The sequence below is a fragment of the Macaca mulatta genome, chromosome 14 (genome assembly GCF_049350105.2).
Source record: "Macaca mulatta isolate MMU2019108-1 chromosome 14, T2T-MMU8v2.0, whole genome shotgun sequence".
In the NCBI taxonomy this organism is placed as follows: Eukaryota; Metazoa; Chordata; class Mammalia; order Primates; family Cercopithecidae; genus Macaca; species Macaca mulatta.
Window position 1 is genome coordinate 103,325,797 of NC_133419.1, and position 11,749 is coordinate 103,337,545.

At 44.1% G+C, this 11,749-nt stretch overlaps 1 protein-coding gene across 1 annotated transcript in view; it reads right to left on the bottom strand.

Moving 5' to 3' along the window:
- The window catches only part of TMEM123 (transmembrane protein 123), a 62,387-nt gene extending 61,691 nt beyond the window's left edge, over positions 1-696 (bottom strand). The window contains 1 exon segment of the mRNA NM_001261162.1: positions 405-696. Coding sequence (NP_001248091.1) covers positions 405-504 — 100 coding nt within the window. The 5' untranslated portion in view covers positions 505-696.
- Between the last annotated feature and the right edge of the window lie 11,053 nt (positions 697-11,749).

An 11,749-nucleotide genomic window follows, 5' to 3' on the forward strand; every position in this document is an offset into this window, starting at 1 on the left:
CGCGGGCCTCGGTAGACATATTTTTCAACTCAGCTAATCTTGTTTACAAACGGAAGCCTTAGATAAACTCTAACCTCGGCAAACATTAACTTCAGGGAAAGGCTGTAAAAACCAACTTGTGGTAACTCAACAGGTTATGCGCACCCGTCCCTGCCTGAGGCCGCCGCTTCCAAAAAGCGAGAGGGGAAGCACCGGGCAATTTCCTCAGCAGGCGGCCCCGGAGCCAGCGGGTGACTGGTCCAAGCCTCAGTTTCCCCCACCCCGCCCGGTCACCTCCGGGTCCGCCCCGAGCGTTCGGCCAGAGACACGCGGAACTTTCTGTACCAGAGCCCAACTTGGGAACCCAAGCCTCGGCAGGGCGCTGAGTCCCACGAACGGGGCTGGCGATCCCCGAGGCCACTTACCCGCCTTGGGTGCGCTTTCATGGGCGGCCCCTAGCAGCGCTAGCACCTGCAGCGTTCCCAGGAGCAGCGCGGCCCAGGCACCTCGCGCGCCGAGCCCCATTGTTCCGAGGGCAGGATGCGGCGGCCTCGTGGGTTCCCAGCCGAGGTGGCGGCGGCGAGAGCGACTCCTCTGTGCAGCCGGCGCCGGCTCCGCTTCCCCTTCGGCCGCTCACGTCTCCCCCTCCCGCCACTTGCCCCCCGAATGACCAAATACGGCGCAGGAGCGGGACCTGGAGGGGGCGTCGCGTGCGGGGCCCGGCTGGCTGGCGCGGGGGCGGGCTCGGGGTTCTGGGCGTGGCGACTCGGCTCCCGGCCTCCCTCGCAGGCCCGCGCCTGGGAACCCCAGAAGCCGCGAGCCGTTTCCTTTCTCTTCGGAAATGGCAGTTTTGTTGTCCTGGATGAAGGCGAGCGACGCTGCCTCTCCGAATGCTGAGCACGCCGGCTTCGCGGTGCCCGGAAGGAAGTCTTTGAAGAGTAGTTTTGCGGGCAGGAAGGGGACAGGGGTGCGTGCGACTCAGAGTGAGAGGGAGGAGTTGCAGGGCAAGGGCGGGAGTAGGGGGAGGTTCTGGAGAGGAACTTGAGGGGATGGGATTCACTCTAAGGAGTCCCGGGCGGTTGGAGCTTTCCCCTCCCGTGACCCAGCCCAAGGGGGAAGTGCAGAAAAACAGCTCGACAGATTTGTTGCTTAAATTCAAATGTAAAACACCTACGAGCTCCTTATCCCAGTTGTACCTCATCTTCTCCACGGGTTCCTTGTATCTCTGGATAAGACAAGAGATTAGTGGAGTGGGCGGGTGGGGGCGCCCGCAGGAGTTGGTAGCAACTCTCACTGAAATACAATAGAGTCATGGAAAGCGGGGGTATGCATTAATCCAACCAGCTTCTTCTCTCCTTGGGCCCTGGTGTCCCACTTCGGATGAAATGGCTAGTTTTGAACAGTTTTTGGCTGAGTTCCTCTTAAACCCTTGGTGCCAATGCTAATCACTTGTCTTGACTTGAAGTGCTTGTAAAGTCTGCATTTTCATTGTGCTCAGAACTCTGAAGTGACAGGTAGCGACCTGTGGCTGATGCATGAGAATAACAAAGGCTGAGTCCTGGCTTGGGTGGGAACCCTCAGCTGGAGTAGAAGACTGAAGGATCCAGGGAACCTAAAATCACAGGGAATTCCCACCTGCAAAGGTCTTAATGTTGCAGATCTTTGGCACCTGAGCCAGATTTCATCTCATAAAGGCCACATTGCAGTTAAGTTCTCAAAACTTATGAGAAGTAGAACTTTCTCGTGTCAGGCAAATCCATCATTACCGAAGTCTGACTGGTCATAGAGATTAACTGAGACAATCTATCCTAAATTTACAGACTTCCATCTGTGGATTCAATCAGCAAACCTGCAAATGTTTCCCCAGCATCTATCATGGACAAAAAGCAAGCACTGCACATTTCGGTTTTGGTTATTGTATTTAACTGGGGAATCTGGTTTAGGAATAAACCGTTTGGTAACTACCCCATTATCCAAGCATTTCACAATCTAGGCCCAACCTGTCTTTCCAGCCTTGGTTTTGTTGCCCATGGAGAAATGGTTCCTGGCATTTGCATACATTGTTCTTTCCTTCTGGAATGTTTTCCTCTATTCTCTTCACCAACCCACAGCTAATACTTCCTTTAAGGCTGAGTGTACTTACAGCCTGGGAATCTGGGGTGGAATCAGAAGTCTGGATGTTTATATCCCCACCACATTCAAGTGTTGAAACCTAATCCTCAAGGTAATGATAATAATATGTGGGACGTGGGCAGGTGTAGTGGCTCACGCCTGTAATCCCAGCACTTTGGGAAGCTGAGAAGGGTAGATCGTTTGAGGTGAGGAGTTGAAGACCAGCTTGACCAATATGGTGAAACCCCGCCTCTACTAAAAATACAAAAGATTAGCTGGGCGTGGTGGCACATGCCTATAATCCCAGCTACTTGGGAGGCTGAGGCACGAGAATCGCTTGAACCCGGGAGGTGGAGGTTGCAGTAAGCCGAGATCACGCTGCTGCGCTCCAGCCTGGGAGACAGAGTGAAACTTGTCTCAAGAAAAAAAAAGAAGATGTGAGGCTTTTGGGAGGTGATTTGGTTGCTAATGAATGGAATTAATGCCCTTATAAAGGAGGCCTGAGGGAACTTGTTTCACCCTTCTGCCCTGTGAGGGCACAGCAGGAAGACGCCATCTATGAGGCAAAGGGCCCTCACCAGACACCAAGTCTGTTGATGCCTTGCTCTCTCAACTTCCCAGCCTCCAGAACTGGGGCAAATAGATTTCTATTGTTTATAAATTTGTTTATAAAATATCCCATTTAAGGTATTTGTGTTATAGCAGCAGAAACAGACTAAGACAGTGTGGAAAACAGCATATTTACTTGGACAGTTTTTCCTGGAGACTGACCTGTTGGAGACACCTTCAGATCTCTGCTATCTGATTGCCACACCACAGTGAGTGGGTGTGCCCAGCTTTGCTTTGATACTGACAGCTCAGTACTGTGGGTTGCCCATGTTTTTTCTAGTCTGAGGAGAGGGGGAAGAGCAAGGAACTGTGTGGCCTTCCTGCTCTCTTGGAAACTCTGTTGGGAGGACTAGCCTCCCAGGGAAGTTGTAGTCCTAATTGTGCCTCAGGTTCAGCCCCCATCACTGTACCAACATTTTACTTTGGTGATGTGAAAAGTTAAAAGAACAGCATGGGCAGCCCTTGGCCGTTTAGGTCTCTCCTCCTTTCCATCCTCATGTCTAAATCCCTCTCTGTAACCTCACCAGACCACTCGAAGTTTTCCACATATGCTGGGGCCTTCCATGCCGCTGTGTTCTTGCTCCTGCTTCCCTTTGCCCATGATGCCCTCTAACCTTTTCTTTTGGGTAGTAGAAACTACCTGTTTCAAGATTTCCTTCATATCCCATCTCCCCAACCATCTGGGCGGATTTTAGTGATTGGATCCCTCTGCTTATACATTGATCAGCTGGGTCTCTACCCTTGTTCTCTGTAAAATATTCTCCACATGGCAGCCAGTGTGATTCTTTTAAAATATGTCAGATTATGCCATTCCCTTGCCACTTAACAGAGTCCAAAACCATGGCCTGCAAGGACTACATGACATGGTCCATGGCTGCCCTTTCCACCTCTTTTTCTACCCTCTCCTTCACTTCTCAGCTCCAGCCTCTTTGCAGCACTTTAGAAATGTCAAGTCAGTTTCCATCCCAGAGACTCTGTACTTGCTGCTTCCTCACATCCTTCAAGACTGCTCATCTGAGGAAAGTCCTTCTTGAATACCCTAGTTTACAACCCTGTTTCTCTTTGTGGCATCTAGTGCTGTCCATCATTATGTTCATTTATGTGTTTATTGTTTGTCTTTCCTACAAAAGTACAAGTTCCATGACAATGAAAAAGTGAATGTATATTTAGGCCTAGTGCCTATTGCATATTACTACTGGATTCATGTCACACGAATCAGTTCCTTTTATTTTGAGACAGAATCTTGCTCTGTCACCCAGGATGGAGTGTGGGGGCACGATGTCAGCTCACTGCAACCTCTGCCTCCCAAGTTCATGCGATTCTCATGCCTCAGCCTCCTGAGTAGCTAGGACTACAGGCATGTGCCACCATGCCTTGCTAACTTTTGTATTTTTAGTAGAGATGGGGTTTCCCCATGTTGGCCAGGCTGTCTTTGAACTCCTGACCAGAAGTGATCTGCCTGCCTTGGCCTCTCAAAGTGTTGGGATTACAAGCATGAGTGACTGTACCCAGCCTACTTTCTTTTATTTAGAGCTCAAATTCCCAGCCTCCATTACAACTGGGCTTAAGAATATAACCTAGGCTTTGCCAGTCAGGCTCATTCTATCAAACTTAAATTCAGGTATGAGCAACCAGAGGATAGTGGCTCATTTTGGAGCTCCTTTCCTTGCTGGTATGAATAGCCCTAATAGCCAGGCGGCTGGCTTTGTTGGCAGCACTAGCAGTGACATTAGTTTCTCAGTGGTTGCAGCATTGAGTTTCTGATGTAATAGTGGTATTGACAGAGAGCTGCAATGGTGATAGTTTTCTCGCTGGGCTAGTTCTGCAGTGATTTTGTGCATTATTCCTAGAGGCATGGGCCCAGTCTTGAATCTCTGCACCTTCCAACACACCCGAGAGCTACCCAGTATCTTCAATATAATCCTTTTCTGCTATATCGGCAAGAGTCAGCAGCTTTTCTTTCGTACAACTAAGGATCCTGACTCTGTATGATTGTGTGTCTTTTTCCCCACAGTGGGCTACAGTCTCCATTAGATGATTCGCCAACTATTTATTGAGTGAGTGCTTACTACGTGATGGACAATGTCCTGGCCAAAGCTAACAGTATAGTGGCAGGGCAGATACATACACGATTACACTAGAGTGTAATCAGTGCTATGAAGTGATCATGGGAAGGCACACATTGGAGGCACAGTCTATGTGTTCATCTTTGTATTTGAGGCTCTAGTGTACTTCCATCATATAGAAGCATTCAGTTTATATTTGTGGAATGAATTTTGGGTGGAGACAAATAGAGCAGCAAAATGCTGGTGTCCTTCTCCATCAATCATATTCTCTTTTCATCCAACCTATATTTCCTGTATGTCTGAGTCTTTAACTTAGGGTTACCTGAGGGCGGACCAGGAGTTGGAACTATCATTCATTCACTTAGTCAGTGTGCAAACATTTATTGAATACATGACATGTACAAGGCACTATGCTAGGTGCTTAGAAGCAACAGAGAGTAACACAGGTCTGTCTGCCTCACAAAATGATAGACACCATTGAGTCCTTTACAAGTTAGTTGGTTCCTACCCATAGAGACAGAAAATATTATAGAATGGTGGTTACCAAAGGCTGGGGAGAGAAGAATGGGGAGTTCTGTTTAATGGGTACAGAGTTTTAATTTAATTTTGCAAGACAAAAAGAGTTATGAAGATGGATGGGGGGCGATGGTTACACACAGTTTGAATGTACATAATACTACTGAGCTGTACATGTAAAAATGGCTAAGATGATACATTTTATGTATCTATAACCACAATTGAGAAGAATTACACCCCACCCCCAAAAATAGAACAATACATTTAAAAATGTTGTTAAGGAAAAAAATGTGAGCTGGTTTCTAAAAATGAATGGTAACGGCTGCTTCTGTTATGATTGTAAAAAGATATAGAGATTTCATGTTTTCTCAGTGAGATTTACTTATATCCCACAGTAAATTTTAATTCAGTTTTAAAAAGAAGCAGGTGATAGAGGATGGCTCATCTGGCTTAATGTGCATAGATAATTATCTTCTAGCTATGTATGAATTAGTCTGTTAATAAATCAATATTTGCATAAGGAAAGAACCAGAATCTGCCTGGCTTTGAAACTGAAGTAGTTGCAAATAAGGCAAGGCACTGGTGAGATTTAACAAAAGAGAGTAAATTGGCCTGTGTCCATTTCCCTGTTTCTGCCAATTTCCTGTCAACTTCCATTTTAGCAGATTGACAACATATTATAAACTGTGATTAAGTCTTCACAATGAAAGCTCATTTACTGGGTATCTTCCCCATTCTTGTACCTTTGCTTCCTTTCCCTTGTATTGTAGAGCCCCTATTTTTCTTGTACTTTCTTCTTCCCTTACCTTTAGGTTTTGCCTTCTTGTTTCCTCCTTTACAGTAGAAACTGCAAACCGAGTGTGAATCTGTATAATTAATCAAAAAGAATTTATTGAGTATTTTGTGTTCAACACTTAATAGGATTCTTAGATTCAGATGAGTAAAAGTAAAAATAAAACAAGTGAAAGCAAAGATAAAACAAACAGGGCAGGCATGGTGGCTGACGCCTATAATCCCAGCACTTTGGGATTCTGAGTCAAGAGGATTGCTTGAGCCCAGGAGTTTGAGAGCAGCCTGGGCAACATAGTGAGATCTCATCTCTACAAAAAATAAAAAATTAGCTGAGCATGGTGGCATGTGCCTGTGGTCCCAGCTACTCAGGAGGCTGAGGTGGGAGGATCACTTGAGCCTGGGAGGTCAAGGCTATAGTGAGCAGTATTGCGCCACTGTACTCCAGCCTGAGTGTTGATGATACTCTGTCTCAAAAAGCAAGCAAACAAACAAAACAAAAAATAAGCAGAGAACAATGAACTGTGATGCAATTGGATTTTCCTCTTGAAACGAGATCAGAAAAAGAAAGTTCTGTGTGAACTGAAGTTTGTAAGGGTGACTTCTCAGAAAGGGAGTGGGAGAGCTGTGTCAGAATCTGAAGGATTTGGGCAGATGAGAGGTTGTGATTGAGTTTTCAGTGTCAATTCTAGGCAGGATTATGTTGTGCTCTGAGGACAGTAGGAAGAGGAGAGATGTGAGTTCGGAGGTTTTGTAGGGGGCATGTAGGGAAGCCTCATGGCCCTTTCCAGTGTTAATTAAATCCCATGTTATTTATTAGCTCCTACTTTGATTTTTTTTTTTTTGTTTCTTCTCTTTAGGAGGCTATAGGAACTCAGCATATTTTGTTTCTCTGTTTAAAGCCACTGCTCTCCACCCCAATCCTTTGGTGTTCTTATTTCTTCAAGTCTACATATGGAGTGAGTTGCAAGTCTCCAGGCCATTCCTCTTTGCTGCCTCTGAACATAACCACTTTCCGTAGCAAAAGTTTCATTGCTAATCATGACAGAGAAATTGACAGAAGATAAAATTGCTGTTGTGGAGAAGGTTAAAAAAAGATGAAAGTTGTTAAGAGTCTTAACCCCTGCTCAATATTTTCTGTTGCTCATCTAAAAAATTGGAGGAATAGGGCTTACCAGTCCATTCATTCAACAAAAATTGAGCAGTTGAACACACAAATACACACACACATATACACCCACAGGAAACAACTAGAAATAAGTGTGGTGCTGAGAAAACACACCAATATGATGAACAACTGGATGGCGACTTCAGAATAAGCAGTCGGAAGTCCTCTGCAGTAGGTAAACAGTTAAACTGAGTCCTTACAAGGAGCCATGTGAAAGTACATTTCAACCAGCATGGTGTACATTTCAACCAGCATGGTGTGTTGGGGGAATAGAAAGAAAGCCAGTGTGCCTGAAGCTCAGTGAATAAGAACAGAGAGGTACAAGGGGAGATCTGAGCCTTTTCAGATGAGGAATTTAGATTTTATTTTAAATCTGATGTATGGAAGCAACAGGAACAACAAAATAAAATGTGATGAGAAGCCATCTGAGAGTTGGCAAGTCACCTTATGCTTTATATATTTTTAAAAACATCACACCAGCTTCTATGGAGGAACAAAAGTAGAAACAGACTAGTTACGAGGCTATTGTTGGGAGCTTGAACTAGGGTAGAAGTGGTGAAAATGGAATAAGTGAATGGATTTAGGATGTGGATTGAGAGTAGAGTCAATTGGATATGATGGCTGAGGGAAAGAGGAATTAAGCCTCTTAGGTTTGTGGCTTAAGCAACTGGGTGAGTGGTAGCTTCACATCCCATATCCTGGAATACTAACACACACTTTTTGAATTCTGTCCTACTGTCCTCCTGTCATTTCTGAATCTCTTGTAGCAGCCTTCATCAGGAATGTGTACAGAGTTAGCCAAATTGAATACAATATTTCAGGGATCATCTGTTGGTATCTACATGGGTCAAGAGGGAAGTAAGCACTATTGGATGCTCCCTAAGTTCACTCTCACCCAGGAATACTGCATTTTGAGTATTACTTGTGTTAGCAGTGGTGAATCCGTATGGGTCTGCAGCAGCCTCAACTCTTGCCTCCTCAGAAGAAAGAATTTGACCAAGGGACGTAAGACAGAGTAAGAGAATGAGGCAGGTTTTGGAGCAGGAGTGTAAGTTTATTCAAAAGCTTTAGAGCAGGGATGAAAGAGAATAAAGTACACTTGGAAGAGGGCCAGGCGGGCAACTTGAGAGATCAAGTGTACTGTTTGACCATTGATTTGGAGTTTTATGTGTTGGCATTCTTTTGGGGTCTGCATTACTTCTCCCTTTATTCTTCCTTTGTGGGGTTGTCTGCCTGTGCGGTGGCCTACTGGCATTTGGGAGGGGCCGCATGTGCACTGTGTTTACTGGAGTTGTATGCACGCTCACTTGTGGCATTTTTCCCTTACCAGTCTAGCGGTCATATACCAGGTATACTTTGCCATTTTGCCTTTTTTTTTTTTTTTTTTTTTTTTAAGGCAGAGTCTCACTCTGTTGCCCAGGCTGGAGTGCAGTGGCTCAATCTTGGCTCACTGCAAACTCCACCTCCCAGGTTCAAGCAATTCTCCTGCCTCAGCCTCCTGAGTAGCTGGGACTACAGGCCCGCCACCATGCCTGCTTTTTATTTTAATTAAATAAAAAAAATAATTTTTGTATTTTTAGTAAAGACCAGGTTTCACCATGTTGGCCAGGCTGGTCTTGATCTCTTGACCTCATAATCTGCCCACCTCGGCCTCCCAAAGTGCTGGGATTACAGGCGTGAGCCACCGCGCCTGGCCTAAAACCTCTTATTTCTATGAGAGACAAAAGGATGTGCTGTGTGATGTCTCATTACACCCATCATTATACCTATGAGAGACCTCAGCAAAATCCTAGAGGTAAGTGTTGACAGTTTCAAAGGTCAGAAGGCCCGTGTCCTTGCATGTAAAATCAAAAGGTCAGAACTATTATGTTGTCAGGGTGACGCTCAAAAGAGGGGAGGATGGGTAGGCAGTGTTCTCCCTCCTCAAAGAAAATTTTATCATTTTACCCTTATAATTGCCACATATTTCTTCCAGAGATCTTTCATGTAGCCCACCCCCATAAGTAAATATATTAGAATTTCACTGTGTAATGAGAATAAAAGAAAGGACATTAGATGATGAGCATTTGTGATCTTCTCCCCTCTTCTCCCTTCAGCCCTGACTCCCGTGTCTCCTGCTGAGAGGCTGAGCTTGCCAGTTCCACTTCTGACTGCTCATGGGGCAGAATCGTGACCGAGGAGAGCAGGGCTGAGTGAAGAAACAAGCGTGAGTACCAAGATGATGCCAAGGGCTGTGATTTCCTGGCAGGAAGGAAGAAGGAATAGAAGCCAAAGGAAGGGGGAAGAAAAAGCAAAATCAAGAATCATAAGGGATCAAGTTCAGAGAGAATTTTGGTAGGGATTTTGAGACGGGGGCTTTAAGTCAGCCATGAACATACTGAAGTAAGAGGAATGAAGGGAAAAAAGAAAAGGGGAAAGAAAAGAAGAATGGGGCCAAGGAGGATTTAAGACTACCATTATGGGTTACAAGTTGAATTCTGTTTAATATTCTTCAAGCAATGAAAGTAAAGATTCAAGTAACTAAATAACTTTTAAATTACCTTTGATTTCTTTTTTTTTTTTTTTTTTTTTTGAGGCAGAGTTTCACTCTCGTTGCCCAGGCTAGAGTGCAATGGCATGATCTCGGGTCACTGCAACCTCCGCCTCCCGGGTTCAAGCGATTCTCCTGCCTCAGCCTCCCGAGTAGCTGGGATTACAGACATGCACCACCACGCCCGGCTAATTTTGTATTTTTAGTAGAGATGGAGTTTCTCCATGTTGGTCAGGCTGGTCTTGAACTCCCAACCTCAGGTGTTCCGCCCGCCTCGGCCTCCCAAAGTGCTGGGATTACAGGCGTGAACCACCGCACCCAGCCACCTTTGATTTCTAAACCAAGTTTCTTGGAATGTGAAAGTCGCCAAGACTGGGCCCTGCAGGGCCTGGGTTGGGCTACTACTGCCTATGGGGAGATTCTGAGGGGTGTTAACCTTAATGATGGCATGAAATCAGTAAAAATCATCCAGAAGCTTTTTTCTGAGCATCTGTTGTATGTGCAGCGTTGTATGAGGCATGGAAGAAAAAACAAAATAGTATAATGTGTGGCCATGCCCCTGCAGGTGTTATATTTAAGTAAATGACAGTTCCACATGGACAGGTAAGTAACAGCACTCTACCAAAAACTATCACCAGACTGTGGGGCTGTAAGTTGGTAGGAAGAAGTACTAACTAAATATAGTACTAGCTAAATGTAGAACTTAATATCTATTTTTCCTTATTTGATTTTTAAACTTCATCCCAAAGTGTAATAATTGCCTTAAGCTTTAAGATTTTATAATTCTGATAATATATACCAAACAAAAATACCATTCCTAGAAAAAAATAAGTCTGGAAAAAAAGGTAAAGATTAATAGTCATATTTCTGGTTGACCGTTCTCTGAGTGATCTTTTTTTTTTCTTTCTACTTTTCTGAGTTTTTCAGTTTTTCTGAAATAACTATGTATTGCATTTCAAGGAATTTTTTAAAGCTGTTATTTTAGAATTATAGTTCTAATAATGATAAAAGACATTTTATGATTATCCTATAATTAGGTACCAGGCTAAAAACAAATATGATCTAGTCTACCATTCTCTGAGTGATCTTTTTTTTTTTTTTACCTTTCTACTTTTATGAGTTTTTCAGTTTTTCTGAAATAAATATGTATTGCATTTCAAGGAATTTTTTTAATCTGTTATTTTAGAATTGTAGTTCTAATAATGATAAAAGACATTTTATGACTATCCTACAATTAGGTACCAGGCTAAAAACAAATATGATCTAATCTACTTTTAGAACCTAGGCCTGAGGAAGAAAAGGGTAAAAGAAAACCACATTCCGTGATGGAGAAAAGAGTCTAGAACTTACTCAAATTCTTTCTTCTAAAGATATCAAGTGATCTATTTGTAACGACCCAGTCTTTGCATAGACATTCCAGCCATTTGTCTGATCATCTGGTTTAAATCTTAATCGATTTAACCTTGGAAAGAGGGCTGTGTCTACACTGAGAGTCAAGATATCTGGTTTCTGACGTCAGCTGTGCATTGCAGCTGACTTCCTGTGTCTGAGGTTGAGCTGTCTCACTGGCATTGCCCATGGGTTCTTCATCTTAAAAATGAGCATTTTATATTCATTAATGATGGGAATGTAAAATGTACAGTCACTATGAAAACAGTTTGGTGGTTCCTCAAAAACTTAAGTATAGAATTACCCAGTATACGTTACCCAGTAATACTCAGTGTACCCAGTATATGCTACCCAGTAATTCTACTCGTAGGTATAGAATCAAAAGCAGGGATTCAAACACATACTTGTACACAAATGTTTTAAGCATGACTCACAATCTGCAAAAGGTAAAAACAACTCAATTGTCCATCAGAAGATGAATGGATAAAGAAAATGGGCGTCAGGCACGGTGGCTCATGCCTATAATCCCAGCACTTTGGGAGGCTGAGGAGGGTGGATCACGAGGTCAGGAGATCGAGACCATCCTGGCTA